The sequence below is a fragment of the Rosa rugosa genome, chromosome 6, assembly GCF_958449725.1.
Source record: "Rosa rugosa chromosome 6, drRosRugo1.1, whole genome shotgun sequence".
NCBI lineage: Eukaryota > Viridiplantae > Streptophyta > Magnoliopsida > Rosales > Rosaceae > Rosa > Rosa rugosa.
In genome coordinates, this window is record NC_084825.1 from 731,422 (window position 1) to 757,617 (window position 26,196).

Below are 26,196 nucleotides of genomic sequence, written 5' to 3' on the forward strand. Positions count from 1 at the left end.
TCTGGCACGACTAGTGGACTCTGTTGTACTGGTGTTACTAGGGTTCACTGTTCTAAAACTCGGCCGCCCAGCCCTCCTAGGCGCTGGGCGGCGGCTCACCGACTCGATTAATGCCAAATCGGCGGGATTGGGCGGGATTGACTTGGGCGGCTGACTAGGCGCTTGGGAAGCCGACTAGGCGCCTGGGCGGTGAGGGCTTGACGGAGGATGGTGGAGTCTCGAGTGGTTGGGTCGGGATCCAGAGGAGGAGGGATTTCTTAGTATTTCCACTCAGCTCGAAGGAGAGGCGCTTAGTGAGGTCCTTAGAGCATGTTGATGACGGGGGAGGTGTTGCAGCCGAAGCTCGTGAAGGCTTTGCGGAGGTGGATGGCATCGTTGTTGGGTGAGGTCTGGAGAGAGTCGCCATTGTTGTTGGCTTGTTTGCAGATAAGAATGAAAAATCAAAGAAGAGATTTAAGTGGGTGGAGATAAGGAAAAAAATCAAGAAAGTTTATCTCATATCAAGGCACGTGGGATTAATGGTTAATAACTTAATATACATCCAGAAGGTCCAGGGCACGTGGGATGAAGTTGTGCAGTAACACACACCTGTTTTGTTTTAATAGATGGAGACAATAACACACTCCCCATATACTCTCTAAGTCTTTGTTTTTTTCTTAAGGTTTTAGGTCTTGAAATATTCTTAATTATGTAAATAAATGCTATAAAAATAAAAATAAAATTAAAAAATACAAATCCGCCTAGGCGCCTGAGCGCTAGTCCCCTAGCCTCCGCCCGACTAGCGCTTAGCGATTTTTAGAACCTTGCCAGGGTTTGAGTGGACAGAGCGGGCAGGAGATGCAATGGCTTTGGCTGATTCAGCTGCATGCGCATGGACTGGGATCTCCAGATATGGAAGACAAGGCCTAGGGCTAAAACCACTAAGTAGAAGCAGCTGTGGAGTTCCAATTGAAGCAGCTGAGAGAAGGACCTCTCCATGTTTTCGTAGCATAGCATGGTGATACCTCCCACTTCTGTCACGAAAAACAACTCCAACAGTAGACTGCCTCGACACTGGAGATGAAGTAGATGAAGCCAACAAAACTTTTTCCACAGTGGCATGCACTGCAACTCGAATATTCAATGGCTTTGCATATTTAAGAAGGTCAGCAGCACTGTGTCTCCTTCCCAAAGTATCAAATGTCGAACCACTAGTCTTGGTCCCCACTACATGATCAAAACAATACCCATTATAGGGATCAATACCAGCTTGCAATAAGCCATCTCGAACTGCTGACTGCCAATTCCTAAGATCAGGCCTGAAGACAGTTGCTCTTTCAACCAACTCATGGGAGTCATTCACCAATTTAAGATCCCATTTGGAAGTGGACCTTTTGTAGGATTCGTGATCTGCATGGCTATAGAAACCAGCATTTATGGCACTGTTGCCTCCAAGAATGCGTCCTCGGACATTTGGAACACCATCTTCAGATGTGAAGGCTTGTGTCGGGGAGTCAAAGTTGTTGACATCCATGAGTGCGGCCAAGAAACCTTCCTGGGTCATCAAGTTTCGATTGCCATAAGCAACACCACCTTTTTCAAGTTGGAGGACCCGAAACCTGGATGATAGTGTCGCAGCCAAAGAGCACCCAGCAGTGCCACCTCCCATGATAATGTAGTCATAGTAGTCTTCCGATGGGAAGTCAGTGGCGTTGGGAACAAACTTCAGGTAACTTGGCTCTGTTACAAATTCAGTTACCAATAAATCAATTTCACAAAAAAAAAAAAAAAAAAAAAATATATATATATATATATATATATATATACATATGGCTTCGAAAACAATGTGATATCTTCCAGTTCTCTACAATAAAATAAAAGGAGGAAATAACATCTGTATGAAAACCTAGAAAGCTCAAAGAAACTATTAAACCAACTAACAATTGAGAACCTCTAGTTCTCTACAATAACAAGAGGAATTAACATCTGTATGAAAACCCAGAATCTCAAAGCAAGTAAATTACTGAATATTTATGAAAGACTAACTAACACACCTTAGGCAATAGTTTTAGTCAAGAACAGGGTTTCAGTTTCATTTCATCAAACACAAAACCCACTCGAAAAATCATAAACTCAAAATGGAGAAAACAAACCCTCCCCCCTCCCAAAACCAAAATATCATCATAAACTAACCATACAAAAACATTTCTCAATCTTTACAAAACCAATAGCTACGCCATATTCAATACAAGCTTTATCCTAATTCGGAAACCATGAAAAAAACGCAAAGATTCAATCTTGCTAACATTTCAACCATAGTTGCCTCAAATTTCAACAATTTCACAAAACCAAAACAAAAAGCTAAGCATAAAAAGATGAAGAAACGGAGAGAGAAAAAGAATGGAGCTACCTTGACGAGGCCGACGTCGGTGCTGAGAGGACGGGCTTGAAGAAGCGGCGACGACATTCACCACCAGCGCAAAAACAAATGCAAGCAAAGCTAGTCTCGACGCCATTGATGAAGTCTCGCGGTGTTTCTTGAAGAAGGAATGGAATTCTTGTGTTTCGAAATCCAAATAGGGCTCGGAGAGAAAAGTATGTGTGAGCTTGAAGGGGGGGGGGGGGGGGGGGAGAGAGAGAAGAAGGTAGTGGCTTTTGGGTACTAATTTAGTTGGAGGCGGCAAAGAAGAGTTGATTTGCTGTGGGCAGACACAGTGTTAACAACAGTCCTCTGCGAATCACAATAACACTAAGGGGTAGAAGCGTAAATTCATATTCATAGAGATGTCGCTAAACCATGCAAATACCAAATAAAGGGAGGGCAAAACCGTTAAGTCACTATTCATTTTGCTAAAAGACAAACAAAATGAACAGTGATTTTAGAATTGAGTTTTAGCATAGAGTATAATTGGAAGTTTGAAAGAAAATATAGGAGGTAAATTACTCTGTCAAATAGGCCTGATTCTTTGGTAGGGCAGACATGCCACATGGCGGTATGCCCAACCAATCAGTACCTATGCAAGGGGTGTATTGGATATTTCATTTTAATTATACATGAGTAGTTTTGAAATATAATTAGAAAACAGAGAAACGTGATTGGTTGGGCGTACTAGCCACTTGGCACGTCTGCCCTACCTAAGAATTTTTCTTCTCTAAAAGTGTAATAGAATTATAGAACACATATCAAAACGGGGGGGGAGAGTGTTTTTTTTTTCTTTGTTGAAACATGATATTTTATTACTAGAGGTTAACCCTCGGAAGAAAAATACAACGGGTATAAGTATGATAGATGATCACAACGGGAGGGAGAAGAAGGTAGTGGCTTTTGGGTACTAATTTAGTTGGAGGCGGCAAAGAAGAGTTGATTTGCTGTGGGCAGACACAGTGTTAACAACAGTCCTCTGCGAATCACAATAACACTAAGGGGTAGAAGCGTAAATTCATATTCATAGAGATGTCGCTAAACCATGCAAATACCAAATAAAGGGAGGGCAAAACCGTTAAGTCACTATTCATTTTGCTAAAAGACAAACAAAATGAACAGTGATTTTAGAATTGAGTTTTAGCATAGAGTATAATTGGAAGTTTGAAAGAAAATATAGGAGGTAAATTACTCTGTCAAATAGGCCTGATTCTTTGGTAGGGCAGACATGCCACATGGCGGTATGCCCAACCAATCAGTACCTATGCAAGGGGTGTATTGGATATTTCATTTTAATTATACATGAGTAGTTTTGAAATATAATTAGAAAACAGAGAAACGTGATTGGTTGGGCGTACTAGCCACTTGGCACGTCTGCCCTATCTAAGAATTTTTCTTCTCTAAAAGTGTAATAGAATTATAGAACACATATCAAAACGGGGGGGGGAGAGTGTTTTTTTTTTCTTTGTTGAAACATGATATTTTATTACTAGAGGTTAACCCTCGGAAGAAAAATACAACGGGTATAAGTATGATAGATGATCACAACGGGAGGGAGAAGAAGGTAGTGGCTTTTGGGTACTAATTTAGTTGGAGGCGGCAAAGAAGAGTTGATTTGCTGTGGGCAGACACAGTGTTAACAACAGTCCTCTGCGAATCACAATAACACTAAGGGGTAGAAGCGTAAATTCATATTCATAGAGATGTCGCTAAACCATGCAAATACCAAATAAAGGGAGGGCAAAACCGTTAAGTCACTATTCATTTTGCTAAAAGACAAACAAAATGAACAGTGATTTTAGAATTGAGTTTTAGCATAGAGTATAATTGGAAGTTTGAAAGAAAATATAGGAGGTAAATTACTCTGTCAAATAGGCCTGATTCTTTGGTAGGGCAGACATGCCACATGGCGGTATGCCCAACCAATCAGTACCTATGCAAGGGGTGTATTGGATATTTCATTTTAATTATACATGAGTAGTTTTGAAATATAATTAGAAAACAGAGAAACGTGTTTGGTTGGGCGTATTAGCCACTTGGCACGTCTGCCCTACCTAAGAATTTTTCTTCTCTAAAAGTGTAATAGAATTATAGAACACATATCAAAACGGGGGGGGGGGGGGGGGGGGGGAGAGTGTTTTTTTTTTCTTTGTTGAAACATGATATTTTATTACTAGAGGTTAACCCTCGGAAGAAAAATACAACGGGTATAAGTATGATAGATGATCACAACGGGAGGGAGAGTTTGAACATGAAAATTTTATTAACATTTTGTTGGATAGAAATGGTGAACTATATTTTCCAAAATTGTATTACCTGGAGACTTCTTTTTATAATTAAGAAAGAAAATTAAATGATTGGGAGAAGAGTGGTTCTATTCATACCTCCTAATTTGTTCTTTGAACCTCCCATAATTTTTGTGAAATTTTAATTCCTATCTTACCCCCATAATAAAATTAAAAAAGAAAAACAACCCACTAGATTAAAACCGAATAGACACCGGCCATCAGATTTGGTTGAGCACTTGGGTGGCAGCTCACCAAGCCAACTGAGATAAAGTTTCATTGCTGCTTGATTCATAGTTGATATATCATATATGGTCTATTGGGTGTGATTCAACCAAATTGAGTGCAAAGAAATTCTAGAATTAGGGACTCGTGGTGCAGCAACTCGCCAAGAATCTACGTACCCAGATTAGAGTTTATTTGCTCCTTGATAATATATAGTAGATGTTTTATTGAGTGCCATATTAGTATACAACGTCTGAGTTAATTGCAGTATTAAATGACGTGGGAAGATTATGAATGAAGAAGATTATGAATCACTAAAGAAAATTATGAATGAAGGTAATCATGTTTATAGCAACGCCCTGAGATGGAGGAGAAATAACTATGGTATCTCTTCAATTTTGATTCTTCTTCTGAATTTTTATATACTTATTTCTTTATTCATTTTGTTCTAGAGCTAAAATGGAAATTCAATGTTTACAAAAATTAAGAGAGGTCTAAAAAGCAAATTTGGAGGTATGAATAGAATCACCCTTGGGAGAAAATGAAAAAAATAAATATAAAGTATTTGATTAAGGATTGGATTGGATAGGAAACCCAGCCCATTCTCTGCCCGCCCAAAACCCAAACCAATGGTTTATAGAAAATCTCTGTTCTGGTTTTGCAGTGCGGCAAACTGGTGAGTGGTGTGGAGGAGGGAGAAAAAGCAAAGGCCCTGTTATGCGAAGAGTGCAAAGCCAATGCATTCAAGGGAGAAAGAAACTCTTATTTCTACCCACTGGAATGTCAAAAAGGGAGATAAATCAGACTCGATTCGAGACATAGTTAATCTCTCAAACCTTTCTTTCCACTCTGGATTGGTAGAATGCTTTGGGTTTCATCCAAATGCTACTTTACTCTTCTCACTTGCTACTCTATGTCCTTGTGGTATGATGCAATAAATTTCTGTTCTCTACGACAAGCATGATATCTAATGATTTGGTTCTAATCTGATGATTTTGAATATCTCATATATTATTTCATGAAATGGACTACAACATGCCTTGACGATTACATGTTTGTAGACTTTTCTTATGATTCTTCATTAGCAATACGTTTGACTTGAATCATTGCAAAAGTGGAGGCTTCGAAGCAGTCAATAGTTTGATATATGTTTGTGTTGTCTGCTGCAGGAAGAAATGCATCACAGGGACCATTGAGTGGCGGTTTCATTCAACAGATGTTGTTCTAATCGACCACGGATGAGGCTGCTTCTCTCCATCTCTGAGTGGTCTAGCGATGGTTCATTAATTTGTTAGTTCAGGCCTCGGACGGCTGATGCATATTTTTATGTTGTTACAGAGTAAATGAAAATTGAACATCTCTATTCTTGAAAACCATCTACAACCTGGCGCATGGAACCATCAGCTGAGGCCATTCTGTAAAGGGCAGCGGGATTGTCTCAAGCTTTTTATTCATAAACGTCCAAAGGTTTGTCCTTTTGTTTCTGGTTGATGTTTAATAATTCTCTGTGAACATCTAGAATATCAGGTCGAAACTTGATGGTTGGACTCTCAGTCAGGTTAAGGATAATCAATCACTATTTATTATGGCTGTTTGGCTCCAAAACCAGTTGGCTTGCAAACTGTCTCTTTTGAGCGTGTGATTGCGCAGGCGTGCCAGCACCGTGGGGTGCAGTCGTCGGGGTAGTCCCTTGACCTGACTTCTTCTTCAAGCGACCGTGGACGAGGAGAGCACCAACCTCGTCACGGGGTTCTTCTCTAGCCTTCCGGAGAAGGACTTCTTGCCTTACTGGGTAAGGGCTTTGGTTGTGGTCTCTTGCGTTCACCAAATCGATACTTAGTGTTGTAGACTAAGCAGAGCAATCACTGGGAAGTTGGGAGAAGCACGGGGTTGCGCTAAAGCGTGACTCTAGCTTCGCTGGGTGCGAGGGCGTTACCCTTGCTTCGCTGGAAGTAACAATGGCGGTTGCGCTTGCAGTCGGCTCACTGGGAGACTGGGACTGGAAGTACGGTCGCCGGGTTGATCTGGTGATGCTAGCAGTCGGCTCGCTGGGAGACTGGGACTGTATCGCGGTCACCGGGGTTCAACGAGGTTGAAGGTTTGCTCCTGGGAGGCTTTGTAATCGCTGGGATTGATTGATTTGAGAGAGGTCCTTAATCTGTCCTCGAAACCTTGTATATATACCTAGGGTTTCGACCGCTCCTTGTCGTAGAAGGATTATTGACTGGAGTTTCCTAGTCAATCTCTATTACTTGATTCCAATAGGACTTTGCTCTCCTCATGGATTCCGGAATAGGCGGAGTTGCAGCCCAAAACCAAGTATGTTTATTTTTGGGCCGCAGGTATCGGCCCGCTGCGCTAGATCCACTGAAGGATATTGCCAAAATTACTTTTGGGCTCAAACATTGCCCCCCAGGCCTCGAAATCAGGCCCATGAAAGTGTAACTGATTGAAGGGGACTAAAACGACGCGTTCGATGCTCGAAACGATGTCATTAATAAGGGTTGCGTCTTTTCACTCGCGAAACGCCTTTTTGTCGCATCGTTTCCCTCACAAAATCTCTTATTTAAATCCGCAGCCACTCCAGACCTGTCACATCAGAAACTCTTTTAGTCTCCTAAACCCAGAAACCCTCTGTTGCACACATCCTTCTCACAGAAACCCAGAAATGGCTCCCCCGAAAAAGATGGTTATCGACCAAGAAGAAGAACTGAATGAACAGGCTGCACGCTCTTGGGGAACTGGGATTGGCGCCAGCCTGATTCTCCAGACCGCCATCCAAAGACCTCTGCTCCTCCGACTTTCGAACCACCATGCCGGACTGGGCCCAACACCGCGAGATGCTTTCCCGGCCGACGCCATCGCCTTTTATGGTCTACCTGTTCGTCGCCCCATCCCCGTCCTCCGAAGGACTCCTGGGTATTTTACCAGTTGGAGTGCCCCTAACCATCGATCGAAAATAGGGCATTGGCCATCCTCCATCAGTGCGGAAGAGCTTTCTTGGTACCAGAAAGCACGCGCTCTAGATCTAGCCCGCTGGAACGCAGCAGGTATCACCCATACTATTGATCTTTGTTTTCGTCTTCCGCGCGGTGGCAATCGTTCGCCACTCGCTGCCTTTCTTTGTTTCTGGAACACTGCTACCAACACCTTTGATTTTCGATTTGGCCAAATGAGTGTCACTTTATTGGACATTCTCACCATTACTGGCCTACCCATTGATGGTGAACCCTATCTGCATGGCCAATTCGACTCTGATACTTTCACCTCCACCATGGCCCAACATGGTCGCGGCGCCCACAGCGGCTCCTATCCGCGGTGGCTGGCCTATTACCGCCAGGAGCACAATGCGACTGGCGGGATTGCATTCTTGGAGTACTGGCTCTGTAAATTTATTTTCTGTACTTCCTCCTGTAAGCCCACTGGTGCCTGGACTTCTCTGGCGACGGCCCTCTACAACGGCCACCGTGTGGGACTAGGACAACCAGTATTAGGTGCCCTCTACCGTACTTTGTATCAAGCCACAATGCATCCCTTTGAGACTAGCATTTCTGGCCCCTTTTGGATCCTTGACTTCTGGATTCAAATTTACTTTCCATACTTTCGTCGCGACGACATCCCATTACTTCCGCCTACTGACCAACTCTTGGGTCGATGGCTCAGTCGCGGCGAAAGGTACACATCCCCTCCTTATTTTGAGTGCTTCACATACTTGTACTTACTGCACGAGATGCCGTACTGCGACTTAGTGCTGAGTAGAAGATTCCCAGCTCCGCTCGAACATGGATTCCTCCCTGGCGCCTCTCGCTACAGTGATCGCGCGCGCTTGGCTTTTCGCCGCGCGATCTCCTGTTCCGACATCAGGATTGCCGCTGACGAACTCAGTTATGAGCTCTACGCTCCCAACCATTTCGCTCGTCAATTTGGTCTTGTCCAATTAGTGCCATTCCCTCTACATGATGCTTGGAACTACAACACTTCTTGGCGTAGAATTGGGCCCCTTTCTGGGCCTCCGCCAGCACAAAGCACGCTCGCGCTGGTTGATCTTCCTGACTGGGCCAAAGAGATTGACTCTGTGGACGCGACTGAGGAAGGATATGATGCATGGTGGGCAGAAGTCTCTGTTAACTGCTGGCGGCAACAACACGATGAGGTATTCGCTGCCATCTTCGGGGAACTGCGATATCCCTACGCCGCCGACGTTGATCAACTTGCTCGCATCCCTGAAGACGCTGCACAAGCTCCTCCTCCCGCTGTTGAACCGGCTCCGCGACCCGCGCGAGCCCCACGTCAGGCCCAAGCTGGTATCGTAATCCGCGAACCCCTTCAAGAGGTAACTAATCTTGACTCATGTTTTTTCCCCTTTGTTCTTTTATCCCTTCCCCTTTAAATTCAAACTTTGTTTTTCCAGGGGAGCGCGCCACTCTCTGGCAGTCGCGCAGCCAACGCTTCCCAAGCCGCTGGCCAGTCTGGGAAGCAAAAGGCAGTAATGATAGAGCCTGAGGACAAAGACTCCTCCTCTGATGATGATGACATGCAAACGGTAAGAGCCCTCTGTTTGTACAAGTCATGCTTTCTTTACGAGTCATACCTAATCCCCTGCCTCTAACAGATCGCTGCTCTCTCGGCTCGGAAGCGCGCTCGTTCTGATCCTCGAACTGACCTGTGGGCAGAAGATGAACCAATCGCTGACCGACTGGTAAGACACAAGCACACTAAGCATTTGTTAGAAATTTCTTTTCATTCTGTGCGACTCTGTAACAATCCTCATTTGCAGGTTCGCCACAGGTCTTCGAGACATGTTGAAGAAGGATCTTCAATTGTTGGTGAAGGCACATCTGCCTCCCAAGCTCCAGCGCCAACTGTTGTGAACCACTCTCCGACTCCTGCGGGCGCTGTAGATAACGCACAATTGGCCTTGATACCAGTGCAGATCATAGATGACAGCTCGCCGGAGGCTGAAAATAGAGTACTGCCACTGGACGCCCCTCGCGAGGAACCAAGCGACGTTCCTGTCCTGGAACAGATAGCGCCTGACTCAATTCCTGTTCCCAGCGAAGCTAGCCCAGAGACAATGCTCGCGATCATTGTGTATGAGCCCCCAATCGAAGAGGTATTCCCCCTAACCAACTATCTCATCATTATCTCCTGGTTCAAGTATTCTGATAATGTCTTCTTCCAGGTTCCGAACGTCGTTGGAACTGGGGACGATGTAATCGGAGCAGCAGAAGAAGAAGCTGCTGAGCCTGTCCCTAACGTGGTTGATCAGGAACTTCCTCCCCCTGCCCCCCAAGTCGCTGAAGCTGAAGAATTGGAGGACCTTCCTGAACCAGCGCCGGAGGTACCTGAACCAGTGCCAGAAGTACCTATCGCTGAACCTCCTGAGGTCCCTATCGCTGAGCCTCCTACTCCTTCTACTTTGGAAAGGTTAGCTCGTGTTCTTGAAGTGACCCCCCCTGGGGTCGTAGATGAAGTCAGAGAAAGCCTTCGCCGCCTCCTGGGCCCTGATATCTTGATTCCTGGTGCGCCTGTGAGGGTCTTAGAATACTTGAGGGTGCTCCTCCGCGAGGGAGCCATCACTGAGGAACAATTCCAGGAAATCGATCAACTGTTGCAGGATCTTCCTCAAGGGCTCAACGAGCGGGCAGTCGCGAATGCGCAAGCCAGGCAGACCGAAATGCATTATCAGAACCTTAATCAGCAAACGGAGACCGCGCGCAACGTCTTGGGTGACCAAGCTAACCTCATCAGGGACCTGACGCTTGAGAGGAACCACTTGAGGTCCCAAATTCAGGCCTTTCAAGCCCGGCTAACCGATGTTACTGCTATGCTCGTTCGTGCAGAGCCTCAGCTGGAACAACCCCTCGCTGCTCTCGAGACGCTATCCCAAGAACTGGCTCAGGCACGCGTGGCAGCCCAACAAGCAGCACAAGCTGCTGCAGATGCCAGTTTTCGTTTGGATGAACTCTTCCTTCGCCTGACCCATGCAGGCCGAAGACTTTTGGGCCCCTAGAGTTAGGCCCATATTTTGTATGAACAATATTATTATTATTATTAACTATTTATTTAGCCCACTTTGCTTGGCCCAAATAATAACTTATTCTCTCAAACGGTTCAACGCTTTAAGTTGCCTTTATTGCTTTAAAACCGTTTGATAAGATTGAAAAGATAATCTCGAAATGGAGCAGTTACCTCCTTGGAGACTGCCCCGTCTCCCACGCGCTTTCAATTACCTTCATTTCCGAGATCTTCGCATTTAACCTTGTTGATACGCTCATTGATGACAGTGAGAATATCACAACTGCCCATCGTACGGTTGAGGCTACTGAGATTGGCGCTATAAATACCTGCACTCTGTAGAGATGATCGACACAAACGCAATATGGCTTTCCCAGAAATAGTATCGCAATCTCTACTTCTCTTTCTCCAGTTTCTACGATCTTCTCCTCACGATATCAGCCTTAGCCTCAAACCCCTAGGTCTTATGGCTTAACCTCAATACCTGGGTAGGTCCTATGGCCTAACCTCAGGTCCAACCTCATGTCTTTGGTCTCTGGAAGTCGCGGTGAAACCCTCCGGTTTCATTTAGACCAAAGAACATGTGGTGCTCCCGTAGCGGCGGAACCAGATTTTGAGGGGTCTCCTCTCTCAAACTGCCCGCGTGGAGCAGGAGGAAGAAGGGCGGAAGACCAATATGGGTCGCCTGTTCTTGCTCCGTAGCCTGCCTCCAGGGTCTGACTACGTGGTTTATGTTTTTCCCCTGGAGGTAGATGTGGTTGTGAGTTGCGCTTCTCTGTGAAGACCATCTCCATCCCGGAGGGTAATCCAACCAAAAGGGTCGTGATGGATTATTTCCTTCCTTTTGGTCCGGTACAGACGGTAGCGGCTGCAACTCAAAGCAGAGGAGGCATGTGGGTGAAGAGAGGGAGAGTAGGAATGCCCGAGCACAACCCCTTTGCTGCCACAAGATCCAGAAACTCCCAGCAGATCTGTAACTTTATGGTTTTTACTCTAAGCCACTTCTGGCCTTGTAAACCGCAAATGTGATTATTTTGATTTGCACTTTGTACTGCTTTTGGCCGCAAAGCCACTTTATGAATGAAAATCTTTAACATTTTTTGCAAATCAAAGTATAAAATAGGGCCTCAGGTATAGGCCATTACATGCATTCTTAACACCATAATGTCAAAGAAAAGAAACATTGAAATTGAAATTATTGAAATTGTTGAACGAAAAGCCTCAAATAAGGCAATTTTTGAACGAAAAGCCTCAAATAAGGCCTGAATGTGTAGAGTGTTGCCCCCCTAGTATGCGTAGGTGAAGCAAGTACAGGATACTAAGGCCACAGGAAAGGCCTGAATATGGATGAAGCGAACCTGGGGAGACTAAGGTTGCCCCCCTGTCTGAGAAGAAGGTTGATCCGGTGGATCGTCAAACTCCCAAACACTAGGGTAGTATTTCTTCAGGAAACGCCCGTTAATGGGATTGCGGTGGAGGTCGCCATCCAAATCTTTGAGGTGAAAGGCCCCGCGCTCCAGAATGCGATGAACAACGAAGGGTCCTTCCCATCGCGGAGTCCATTTACCGCGACCGGTCAACTTCTCGCCAAAAGGCAGAACAGCCTTCCAAACCAAATCACCCTCTTTGTAACTACGGCCACGTGTCCTCTTGTCATAGGCGCGAGCAATCCGTTGTTTTTCCATGACTAGGTTATCCAAAGCTGCCAAGCGCTGCTCGCTGAGATCTTCGTGTTCTTGCCACATTGCCTGAACATAATCTTCCCCGATCAAGTGATGCTGATCTTGGACGCGCAAAGATTGGACGTTGAGTTCCAAAGGTAAGACTGCATCATGGCCGAACATTAGCGCATAGGGGGTTGTAGCAGTGGGATTCCTCTTGGAGGTACGATACGCCCATAAGGTTTCATACAACGTATCGTGCCACTGTCTAGGGTTTTCAACAAGCATCTTCTTGAGCAAGGTGATAATGATCTTGTTACTGGCCTCAGCTTGACCATTGGATTGGGCATAATAAGGTGTGCTGTGGACGAACTGGATGCCCAAGTCCGCGACAAGTTTCTCTACCTCACCGCCCATAAATGCTGCCCCCCTGTCGGAGACCAACACTTCTGGAATGCCGAACCTGCAAATAATATTCTGAAAAATAAACTGGCGAATGGTAGCGCCGGAAGCTTCCTTCAAAGGTTCAGCCTCAACCCACTTCGTGAAGAAGTCAGTGGCTACAATGATGAACTTATGCTGGAGTGAGGAATGAGGGTGAATCATCCCAATCAAGTCCAAAGCCCAGCCTCTGGCAGGCCAAGGTTTAATAATAGGTTGCATGGGAATATTGGGAATGTGCTGCACTGGACCATGCGCCTGACAGTCTTGGCAACCTTTCGCGAACGCGATACAGTCCTTCAAAATGCTGGGCCAATAATACCCATGTCTTCTGATAAGCCAACGCATCTTGGGGCCTGCTTGATGGGCTCCACATACTCCTGTGTGCGCTTCGCGCATTAATCGTTTTGCGTCGCGGCCATAGACACATCTAAAGTCTACGCCATCTTCCCCACATCGTCGCAGCTCGTCACCTCTGAGGAAATAATTCAAGGAGAGAAAACGAATCTTCCTGTCTGCTGTAGGGTCTGGGTTCTTGAGGTAGTCAATCAACGGTATGCGCCAATCGACGTCAATAGGCTCGAGAACCGCGACAACTGGATCATCCGGCGGGTCAGGCCGCGCGAGCCACGAAGGCAGTGTGCGGCGCTCGACCTTCAGGATGCGCTCGCGAACTCCATACTTCAATGTAATGCCTGTAGCCAATTGAGCGAGCTCATTGGCCGCAAAGTTGCGCTCGCGGGGTATGTGCTCCAAATCCGCCTCATCGAATTGATCCAGAAGCTCAATGGCGCGATGTAAATAGGGTGTAAGCAAAAGGCTTTCACACTTATACTTTCCTTGGAGCTGATTGATTATAAGCAAAGAGTCACCGTGTACCTGAACGTCCCTGACTCCCAACTCTAGCAGAACCTCTAGGCCAATGATCAGGGCCTCATACTCTGCTTGATTGTTTGTACATTTGAACTCCAACTGGAAAGAATAAGAAAAACGATCGCCCGCGGGATTCTCCAGGACAATCCCTGCCCCTGCTAACGTTTCTGTTCTTGAACCATCAAAGTACAGTATCCAGGGCTGCAAGGAGACTGTGGCTTGATACCGAATAGCGTATTCTGGGATGCGCGCTAAATCTGGCCGAGTTATGGTAACAGCTGCTATTTCTAGCTCCTTCACTATAGGGATGTCTAAGGTAGGGTGGTGTGCGAGGAAATCTGTGATAGCCTGTCCCTTTACTGCCTTTTGTGGCACATACTGTAGCGAGAATTCAGATAAAGCTAACACCCATTTGCCAATGCGGCCTCTCAGAATAGGTCGCGATAGCATGTACTTGACTAAGTCAGTCTGAGCGATGATGCAAGTGGTAAAGGATAACATGTAGTGGCACAGTTTGCATACTGAGAAGTACAATGTGAGACACAGCTTTTCCATCGGGGTGTATCTTGTCTCGCAGTCTGTGAGTGTCCTACTAAGATAGAATATGGCATGTTCGACACCCTCTGCATCATCTTGGGCGAGCAGGCTGCCAATGGAAGCCTCAGCTGCTGAAACATATAGTTTTAATGGGAATCCAGCCCTAGGAGGAACGAGCACTGGTGGGCTCGCCAGGTAGGCCTTGATTTTATCAAAAGCCTCTTGGTGTTTATGCTCCCAGACGAACTCGCTCTGGCCCTGTAGCTTCAGCAGAGGAGAGAAAGGCTGGATCTTACCTGCAGAGTTAGAGATAAAGCGTCTCAAAAAGTTAATTTTACCGAGCAAACGCTGCAACTCTTTCTTCGTGCGTGGCGGAGATGCGTTGATGACTGCGCTCGCTTTGTCTTCAGGGACCTCAATTCCCCTCTGATGGACAATGAACCCAAGAAAGTCTCCTGCTTGAACCCCAAAAACGCACTTAGCGGGATTAATTTTAAGCTTGTGCTGTCGCATGCGCTCGAACACTTTCCTGAGATCTGTGATGTGGTCCCCTCTTTTCTGAGATTTGACAACCACGTCATCAATGTAAACCTCCAAAATCTTTCCAAGGATGTCATGGAAGATCAGGTTCATGGCTCGTTGATAAGTCGCGCCAGCGTTCTTCAGTCCGAAAGGCATAACCACGTATTCAAAAATGCCCGCGAACCCAGGGCAGCGAAACGCGGTCTTGTGTCTGTCTTCTTCGGCGACCGGAATCTGGTGATATCCTGCAGTGCCATCCATGAAGGACAATAGTTCATGTCGCGCAACAGCGTCGACCAACATATCCGCGACCGGCATGGGGTAGACATCCTTAGGCGTAGCAGTATTAAGGTCTCTATAGTCTACGCAGACCCTCATCTTGCCATTCTTCTTGCGGACAGGCACTATGTTAGATAGCCACTGATTGTATTTGGCCACCCTGATAATGCCTGATTTATGCATTTTTTCAACCTCCTCCTTGACGAGGATTTGAGTCTCTGAATTCATTCTTCGCGGCTCTTGTTTCACAGGCCTCTTGTCAGGGAGTGTTGGTAGCTGATGGCAGACCAAGTCCGGTGACAGGCCAGGCATATCCTCATACTTTTCCACAAAGCAGTCCTTGAATTCTAATAATAAGTCAATAAGCCTCTGTTTCTCGCTAGGCTCTAAGTAAGCGCTGATAGCCACTTCCATAGGCTCATCTGCTGTTCCGAGATTGACTTTCTCGGTAGGATCCCTGACCTTAGGAGGCGTGTCGTCCAACGCTGCCGGAGCGAGCTGGATTTCTACCTCATCCTCTTGTTCCTGATCAGAGAGTCCCTCTTCAACGATTTCCAAAGTCGCGATTTGCTCATAGGCCTCTTTTTCCACTAGGTATGATGATAATCTTTCATGCAGCGAGTGAAGGGCCTCTATCCCTTCCTCTGGAAGGTCGTAATCCATTAATCGTTCAAGGGTTTAGGCACAGCGTGGCCAGGCCTTTCTAAGCCTTCTTTTGCGAGCGTAAGCCCCCACTGTGCCAGTTCAGAGGCCGTCACCCCTGTGGGGCGGCCTTTGTTATCGATGCCACTGACTTGCAATGGAGCGATAGGCTCCAAGTAGTACCTGGCATCTACATAGTTTGCGGATACTGGGAAAGGACGAGGGTCCGCTTTGATCACCTCAGCTTTGTCTGTCTCCCTGTTCCACATAATAAGTTCCTGATGGAGGGTTGACGGAACACAGTAACTCCGGTGAATCCAATCTCTGCCCAGGATAGCGCTGTAGGCCGCATAGCAGTCTGTCACAAAGAAAGCGTAAACTCCCTCTGCTGGACCTACCTTGATACGCAAGAAAAGTAAACCCAAGGTTTTTGTTACAGTCCCCGCGAAGTTCTTGAGAGTAAGAGACGTCGACTGGATCTTCTCCTTCTTGATCCCTAGCAGGTGCATGGTCCTGGTAGTAATGACATTAACAGCAGCTCCGGTATCAACCATGATCTTGCTTACTTTGGTACCGCCAATGTCCGCCGTGATGTATAAAGGTCTCATGTGTTGGACCATGGCAGGCGTTGGCCTAGTGAAGCTCATGAAGAATTCTTTACCGTTAGCGTCCTCTGTTTCCAGACAAACAAACTCTTCTACCGGTGTTGGGACTGCGGACGTGATCTGCAGGGGATGTGTATTACTTTCCTCAGCTTCTACGCACTCTTGAGCAGCGACCGGCATTGCATACCGCGCTGGAAGCACATAAACCATATTGCAGGACGTTTCGAATTCATCTATGTCGTCTTCCAGGTTAAGCTTGGGTTCGTGGACAGGGATATCTGTGTTGAATTGTTCGACCAACCTGTCCACTAAGGATTCCTCGGCGAGGCCTTTTACTTCACATTGTTCGAGCTCTTGAACCACCTAAGCTTGTTCAAGGGAATCTGGCTTTAGTTCCCTGGCAATGTCCGCCTTTGGGGGAGCGACCACCAAACTCTGGACTTTCTTAGGTCTCCACTGTAAAGTGTCGGTAGTCTTGTCTTTGCCCCCCAATCTCTCGAAAACCGAGGATTTGGCTTCTGGTTCCTCGCGAGACATCCTGCGCCTGACGTGTGGTCGTCTGGACGGCGAGCTCTCCTTTCTGGCCAGCGGAGGTGTTCTCTCCTTGGCAATCCTACAAAAAACATTGGGCTTAGATGCCCCAGATTCTGAGCTCGCTGGCTTTCGCAGACTGCGAGGAGCCACTAATGGCTTAGCAGCGAGCGCTTCCATCTCCTTCTGATACTGCTCAGGAGATTTGACCAACTGTGAAGGTTTGATCAGGCCCTGGTCTAAAGCCTCTAGCGCGCGCTTGGCTTCACCAAATCTGCGCTGCAGTTTTCGCTTCTTGGAAGGACTTATCTCCACTGCCTTCCCCTTCTCCCTGGTGTACCACTTTCCTTCTTTGATGGTAGCGGTTGAAGCAGGTGGTATGTAGGGCTTGGTCAGAATGTCTTTGTGCTTGTTCGCGACCTTTTCCTTCATCTTCTGGTCAGCCGTAGCTGCCTTCAGCTTCTTGAACAGATTGGAGTCCTTTGGCGACGTAGGCGACCCCATTCTCTCCTTTTCTCTTGGGCTGGAAGGCTGGTAGTTTCGTGATAGCGAAGCCCACTTAATGGGCGGGAAAGAGCCAAAACGAAATGTCTGCTCGACCTCTTCGTGCGGCACTTGGATGCCACACTCTTCTTTGCACCGCGAGCATAACACTACTGTCGAGGCTTGACCAAATGGTTTAGCCTTCTTCTGGGCAGGAGCCTCTTTAGGCTCTGTTTCTTGTCCTTTCGTGGACAAATCCAGAGTTGGTTTCCTCTGGTTCTGCTTGGTCCAGTTCACATCGACCATGTTAATCCCAGTATCAGGAAAAGGGTTTAGGTCAACAAGCGCTGCTGCAGTTACTGGAGCTTCCACCTGAAGACTACCGTTGTTGAGCCATACCTGAATCTGGTCCTTGAGCTTCACACAATCAGCTGTATTATGGTTCCACAGGTTATGGAATTTGCAGTACTTCTTTCCTTTCAGCTGATCTGGTCGAGGAAAAGGTCCAAAGTCGGTCTTCACCATCTTCGCGGTGATCATCTCATCTAGAATCTCGTGTGCCTTGTTGGCATCATATGTATACGTCGCGAATTCAGGTTTAGTGAAGGCCATCGATTTGAGCTTGACAGGTTCCTTGGAGATTTTCAATTGCTTTAGGGCTGGATTCTTTCTCCCTGTCAGCTCATAAGCGGCGATGTCGCTTTCATCTTCCTCCTCGTCCTCCTGAACCACGTCTTCACTGTGATAGTGGTAGTAAGGATCGTACGTAGCCGGCTGGTAGCTCAGGGCCGCTACAGTGCGATGTTTCCCTGGTACGTATGTTCCTCTGGACGCGTTCTTCCTGGCGTCAGTTTCTCTGAGGAGGTGTTCGAAGCTTCCCACCTCTGTGATGAGTTCTCCCATTGACTGGATCATGCTGCCATGCTGCTTCTTTCGCTGGCGAGGCTCTAGGCCCTTGATCGCCAACTTGATCAATTCTTTCTCTGGCAAGATCACATTTAGCTTGGCCTTCTGAATCTGGAAGCGCTGAAGATAGGCCACAGCGGACTCTATGGGCTGTTGGGCCATCTGGGTGAGAGAAGCCAAGTCTACCTCGGGTTCTGTGGCCCCGAAAGTCTCCCGGAAAAGCTTTTCCATTGCAGGCCAATCTGCTACAGTTCCTGGCCGCAATTTAGAGAACCACCTGAAGGCAGCTCCTGAGAGAGAAGTGCCAAAAATCCTGCACTTGAGGATGTCATCGTTCTGGTACTGGCCGCATTGTACCCTGAACCTAGCCAGATGGGTTGCCGCATTCTCGGAGTCTTCCCCTGAGAAAGTAGCAAATATAATATTCTTATAGCCCCTGGGGAAAGGCGCGAGCATGATATGCGGCGGGAAAGGTCCCTCATAGATCCCATCCATCTGGGCCCTAGGGTTAGCCTGTCTAATCATCTCCTCTACCTCATCTCGTCTCACATATTCTGGACCCGGAGGAGGAGGAGGTGGTATGGTCGCTGCATGGCGAACAGGCTGCACAGGTATTGCTTGGTTTACAGTCGCTGTCCCTTCTCCTACGTGCACGACGCGGTTTGCAACGGGTTGTTGAAGAGTCACTGCTGGTATGGGCATTTCCTTTGCCAGCGCTGTTATCCTAACCGGATTACCAGCCTGGTCAATCCCATAGTAGCTTCCCGGCAGCTCTTGATATACGTTCTCTGCCCCGTCGCTGTCGTATTGAACGAACGTAGAATCGGACGAGGTTCCAGCGCCCTTTGAGGCCTGGTGCTTCTGCCTGATAGTCTGCCCACTTGAGGCAGTACCTTTATCCTTGCTGCCGCCGATAACTAGCGCTTGTTCTTTGTTTTTCAGCGGCGTGGCAGCAACAGTTGCGGCAGGTATAGCAGTATGGCTGCTAACCTTCTCGCGCTGGTTCGGTGGCACGTATTTGCCCGAACCGGATGGCTGGCCAAGAGAACCAAGGATAGCATTGGGATCACCCAAGGTCTGGTTTAATACCTCCTTAGCCTGGTTCAGCTCGGCCCTCTGCATGGCAACCTCGGTTGCGAGAATCTCTCCATCTTTACGGAGACCAGCCATGTCAGCCGTTGTTTGCTTCGTATGGTTCGCAATGGCCTCTATTATTCCTTTCTGGCGCTGGTTCTGCTCTTCTGCGATACCTGAAGCATGGGCCATCAAAGCATTCTCAGTCTGTGAGATTTGCTGCTTAGTTTCCTCCGCTTGTTGGGAAATACGCTGGTTTATCTCGCGTATGACCTGGTCGGCTCTCGCATTATCCCTCTCGAGGTCAGCAGCTATTTTCTTGCTGTGGTTTTCGATGTTCTCCAGGATAATTGCAAACGCGACCTCGGAGGAGGCCCCTTCTGGGATAGGCTTCGGAACGAAAGCCTCTCTTTGCACTCTTGTCGCTGCGTTGGAGTTAGCGACAGTGTCAACCGGCTAGTTGGCCTGGTTGCTAGTGACAGTTTGACCCTCAGCGGCGGTCGGACGATTCTCCCCTTTTTCCGTCGACATCTCGGTTGGATGGGGATGAAGAGCGAATCTTTGAGTCACTTGTTGCTCAGAAAGACCACGACAATCCGCGCGAGAATGCGGCTTGTAACTGGAGGTCTTATGCTTTGGGCAGTTAGCGTAAACCTTTTGGTAAGGGTTTTCGCTTGACTTCCCAATGGCTACCGTTCACGAAGAGACACTAGTTGGTCCCACTGGGCGTGCCAAAATGTTTGGCTCCAAAACCAGGTGGCTTGCAAACTGTCTCTTTTGAGCGTGTGATTGCGCAGGCGTGCCAGCACCGTGGGGTGCAGTCGTCGGGGTAGTCCCTTGACCTGACTTCTTCTTCAAGCGACCGTGGACGAGGAGAGCACCAACCTCGTCACGGGGTTCTTCTCTAGCCTTCCGGAGAAGGACTTCTTGCCTTACTGGGTAAGGGCTTTGGTTGTGGTCTCTTGCGTTCACCAAATCGATACTTAGTGTTGTAGACTAAGCAGAGCAATCACTGGGAAGTTGGGAGAAGCACGGGGTTGCGCTAAAGCGTGACTCTAGCTTCGCTGGGTGCGAGGGCGTTACCCTTGCTTCGCTGGAAGTAACAATGGCGGTTGCGCTTGCAGTCGGCTCACTGGGAGACTGGGACTGGAAGTACGGTCGCCGGGTTGATCTGGTGATGCTAGCAGTCGGCTCGCTGGGAGACTGGGACTGTATCGCGGTCACCGGGGTTCAACGAGGTTGAAGGTTTGCTCCTGGGAGGCTTTGTAATCGCTGGGATTGATTGATTTGAGAGAGGTCCTTAATCTGTCCTCGAAACCTTGTATATATACCTAGGGTTTCGACCGCTCCTTGTCGTAGAAGGATTATTGACTGGAGTTTCCTAGTCAATCTCTATTACTTGATTCCAATAGGACTTTGCTCTCCTCATGGATTCCGGAATAGGCGGAGTTGCAGCCCAAAACCAAGTATGTTTATTTTTGGCCCGCTGCGCTAGATCCACTGAAGGATATTGCCAAAATTACTTTTGGGCTCAAACAATGGCCAAGACCGTGCTTTAATGTTAGCAGTGCTAGCGCAATTACAATCTGGGTTTGGGTCATTCTTGTACAAGCCCTGGCTCATGACTTATGTCTGCTCTTGCGTATGCATGGTGCTTCATCTCTCTACCAATTCTGGATCTCTTAGGTTTACATATGCTTTGCCCAACTGCTATGTTGCTGGACTTGCAATGATCTGGGTTTTCCTAGATACTATTTCCCTTGCAGGAAATATATGTGCACACTGCACACATTTATAATCCTAATTGTATATAGATGGGACGATGGGTATATTTTCAGGTCAAGGTATATAGAGATAATAAGGTTGGGATATGGTGATATCTGCGTTCATTGGGTCAAATTGGAGCTGTGTTATGAGCCTAATATACCTACTTTGATAATATCTAAATTATGTATATTGCAAGTGTCGCCTAACTGTTTGGTGTTTTAATTTTTATCTTTGGCTGTTATTACAGGACACCAGGTCAACTTTCTGTGAATTAGAGCATCTCCAACAGAATACTTATTTAAAAAAAAAAAATTGAAATTTAACTAGTTTTAGGCTAACTTTGATCTCCAGCAGACTAGCTAAACAAAAGCTAAATTTAGCTTTAGCTAAAAAACCTAGCTATATTTAGCTAGAGAGGAGAGAGAGTTTAACTAAAAGTTAAATTTAAATTGGAATTTAGGTATTCTACTGGAGCATAACTCAATATTCAACTAGCTATATTCCAAATTTTAGCTATCAAGATAGCTATCACTGTTGGAGATGCTCTTAGATTTAAGAGTTCCAATCAGGCAGCTATTAGCCAACCTGGATATTTTGGAAATCCCCCGGCATTTATGTTTTAATTCCTTTCACACTATTGATTTTGAAGTAGTTATTAAAGATGTCACTCCACAAACAAGAGCTTCAGAATTATTGGCCCAAGTGCAGGAGGTATACCCTTTAAGGAAGAGGCAATGAAAGAAGACAACAGCTGCCCTAAGGTGTCAGATCTAATGGGACATGAGACTTCAGTTTCACTGCCTCATATCTCCAACAACAGCAGGTGTGAGAAAGGAATAAATAATTCATCAGATAGATCTTTGTCTGCAACAACAGCGGCAGAAAATGGTTCACATTCCAGCTCCAAGGATAAGGAACAAGGACGTTTTGAAGACATGGAGTTTGATTTTGATTAAGGTTTAATAGACTCGTATTCAAATCTTACTGCTGAAATTAATCCTGATGATTTTCTTGATTTGGATGGTGAAGGGAGAGAAAGCAATCTTTCAGGTATCAGGAAGTTATTATTATCAGATGATGACATAGAGGAAGGGAAATTTTAGAATGATTGGACTCATTAGATTCCCTGAAAGGAATCAAAAGAGGGAATTTCCGAGGAGCATCACCCCCTAGAGTTTGCTAAGCCATTAACCTGTTACTCATCGTCTCCAGTTTTTCACTTTTGCTTCAAGTATAAATAGAAAGCAGTAGTAGCAGTCTTAAAGGCGCAGTTGACGCCTTTGACGGTTTGCCCCTCAAAGAACAAAATGCATTTGCTAATCAATTAAGCTAAACGGTGGTGGGTCGTGCCTAATTACTATTATAACAAGGTAAGCCCTCTTCGAACCAGAATTGAATTGAATTGAAGATACCATTTGAGTTACGAAATTAGAAGGCTAATTGTCAATAAAATTGAATTACAAACGGGAAAAAAAGCAATCCTGAGGGAAAAAAAAAGTGTAGAACGATCATTGTCTGAAACTCAGAGATGAAAAGGTTATTTGAGTTTGTTATCGTGGGAGTTGAATTGTCCGCTTGGGCCGAACGGGAAACCTGACCGGCTGATCCCTTAATATATCTCAAATCAAGGAGGGAAAGAAAGGAGGAAGATTGTAGGGAAGTATTTCCTTCCTTGGTTCCGACTTCCAACCCACTCACTTCAATCACTTGTTCCCTGAAAATGAAAATAATTGGGAAAGTTGATGCTTTTTCATCACACGCGCGCGCGCGATTATGCTATGTCTATTCATCTAGAGATTCGAATGGTGTTTGTGTTTGGCTTCCTCTTTTGCACTATATATTATGGTCCACCTGACTGTTTGATTCCAAAATCTGATAGGAAGATGGATCAATGTTACAATGGCCATCAACTATTTTGTATCCTCAATGCAGGAGTTGACAAGCCGCTTCGTAGTATGCTGATCCTCTCTCGTTTCTTCAGAGTGCCATAAACTCTTTAATTTCATGATTGATCACTAAATTTTTCGACTTGATTTTTAAAGCAATCGGGTAAAAGTCAAAAGTGAAGGGAAATTTAGCATGCTCATTCAAGGAAGAGATTTGCTATGTTGGTTCATTTTGTTGGAATTCTAAGTATGAATCTAAATGATGCGGGTGCATATGGGGCAGCATCAAATGCATTATTTTGTTGTTTTATTATAGATTTGTAATATTTGATATTGTTTTAGGGAAACGATACTTGAGAGGAAATCGCTGTGTATTCTCATTGATAATAGGGGCATCTTTATATAGAGGATTACAATGTATAGAATCTCAATCATACAAGGAAAGTAATCGTACATTGAATAGGAATTTAACCCTATTACCACTAGGTCAAATAACCTAGAGTTTGGGCTAAACACAAATAGAGATATCCTTAAACACTCCCCCTTGTGTTGTCCAAACGCGGTGCTTCTCTCGTTGCCTCGTTAAAAACCTTGCCGAGTAACAAAAACTCAGTGGGACAAAAATAACCTCGGTCGAAGGGGAAAAAGAGCACAACACATCCTTCACGTTTCGAGACCATACATGTAGACATCTCCCCTTGATGTCTGCATCTCTCCCTGATGACTACGGTCATGGGAGTTCGGGTAACTTCCGCAAACGATGCTACCAACATGTCTCTCGAAAGTGGAATTTAGGCAATGACTTAGTGAGCAAGTCTGCCACACTGTTCTCAGATTGAACCTAGTTCACTTTGATCTCGAGGAGAGTCTGTTGTTGCTGATTATGCTTGGTGTTATCGCTTTTGATGTAGCCTTGCCTCATTTGTTCAAAACAAGAAGCATTATCCTAAATGCTCGTAGGCTCATCTGTGGTAGACTTCAAACCACAATTATTCGAACATGCGTAATTATGGATCCAATCCATATACATTCACAAACCACTTCGTGAAGAGAAATGATCTCTGCATTGTTCGAAGATATAGCGACTAGGGTCTATTCTGTAGACCTCCAAGATATCACGGTCTTTTCCCATGGTGAACACTTAACCAGATTGGGAATGACCTTTGTGTGGGTCAGAGAGATACCAAATATCAGCAAAACCTTCCAAAACACATGTTGTTTTGGGATGGGGATAATGGACGCAGGCCAGTGTTGGCGGCGTTCCTGGTGTGTGATGGGTCTGAATCCATCATCTCTCTGTAAGGATATACTCAAACATATGGCGTGGATTATGAGGAGACCTTTGCTCCAGTAGCAAAGATTAACACTGTTCGAGTATTGATGTCTCTAGTAGCTAATCTAGATTGGCCCTTGCAACAGTTTGATGTGAAGAATGCCTTTTTACATGGAGAGCTATCTGAAGAAGTCTATATGGATCTACCACCAGGATATGAGGCAAGCACAGGAGGTAGATTTGTGTGTAAGTTAAATAAGTCCTTGTATGGACTCAAACAATCACCACGAGCTTGGTTTGGAAGATTCTCTCAAGCTATGCGTCGTTTTGGGTACAAGCAGAGCAACTCTGACCATACATTGTTTCTGAAACGCTATGAAGGTAAATTAACTGCCTTGATTATTTATGTTGATAATATGATAATTACTGGTGATAATTCAGAGGAGGTTGAAAGATTAAAAAATCTGCTTGCATCAGAGTTTGAGATGAAAGATCTTGGTTCTCTTAACTATTTTTTGGGGATTGAGGTCGCCAGGGGGAGTTCAGGAATTTTCTTGTGCCAGAGAAAATATGTGCTTGATTTGTTGACAGAGACAGGAATGCTAGGGTGTAGACCCTGCTGATACTCCTATTGAGCAGAATCATAAACTGGCTGAGTACCCTAATCAAACTCTGACAGAGAAGGCTCGCTATCAGAGGTTAGTTGGCAGATTAATCTATCTCTCACATACTCGGCCAGACATTGCATATGCAGTTAGTGTTGTGAGTCAATTCATGCATAATCCAAGTGAAACTCATATGGAAGCTGTGATCCGTATTCTGAGGTATTTAAAGTCTGCACTTGGAAAAGGCTTGATGTTTTCAAAGCATAATCATCTGGATATTAGTGGTTATACAGATGCAGACTGGGCAGGTTGTGTTACGGATAGAAAATCCACTTCTGGTTACTTCACTTTTGTAGGTGGTAATCTTGTTACTTGGAGAAGTAAGAAACAAAAGGTTGTGGCCAGATCAAGTGCTGAAGCAGAGTATAGAGGTATGGCTCATAGAGTTTGTGAATTACTTTGGTTGAGAAATTTACTTCGTGATTTGGGATTTAAACCCAAACGAGCCATGGATTTGTATTGTGATAATAAGGCAGCGGTGGATATTGCTCACAACCCAGTTCAACATGACAGAACTAAGCATGTTGAGGTTGACAGACATTTCATTAAAGAGAAGCTCGATGCTAAGCTTATCTCTTTTCCTTTTGTCCACTCAGAAGAACAATTAGCTGATGTTCTCACAAAGGCAGTATCGAGTAAGGCATTTCATGACTCACTTGACAAGTTGGGCATTCGTGATCTGTATGCGCCAACTTGAGGGGGAGTGTTGACGTGAGTCATGCTTACTTTATTTATGTAGATATTCTGTAATATTCTGTGATATGTAATATTATGTAATATCTGTAGTATTAGGTTTACTACTTACCTTAGGAGTAGTACTTGTCTTATTAGACGCAATTGTAATTTGTATATAATTTCTTCTTGTAAGGTGAATGAGATATCAAAAAGTAATTCAGCCAAAATTGTCTCTTGTTTCTTGTTATATTTTGACTGAAGATTGTAGGGAAGTATTTCCTTCCTTGGTTCCGACTTCCAACCCACTCACTTCAATCACTTGTTCCCTGAAAATGAAAATAATTGAGAAAGTTGATGCTTTTTCATCACACGCGCGCGCGCGATTATGCTATGTCTATTCATCTAGAGATTCGAATGGTGTTTGTGTTTGGCTTCCTCTTTTGCACT

The 26,196-nt window shown here is 45.6% G+C and overlaps 1 protein-coding gene across 1 annotated transcript; it reads right to left on the reverse strand.

The window, feature by feature from the left end:
• Nucleotides 1-535: 535 nt before the first annotated feature.
• LOC133718300 ((R)-mandelonitrile lyase-like) lies at nucleotides 536-2,886 on the reverse strand. The gene is made up of 2 exons (XM_062145110.1): nucleotides 2,390-2,886; nucleotides 536-1,719 (listed from the first exon to the last, which is right to left on the reverse strand). Exons 1-2 carry the CDS (start codon nucleotides 2,493-2,495, stop codon nucleotides 779-781), a joined length of 1,047 nt encoding a protein of 348 aa, XP_062001094.1. The 5' UTR covers nucleotides 2,496-2,886; the 3' UTR covers nucleotides 536-778.
• Between the last annotated feature and the right edge of the window lie 23,310 nt (nucleotides 2,887-26,196).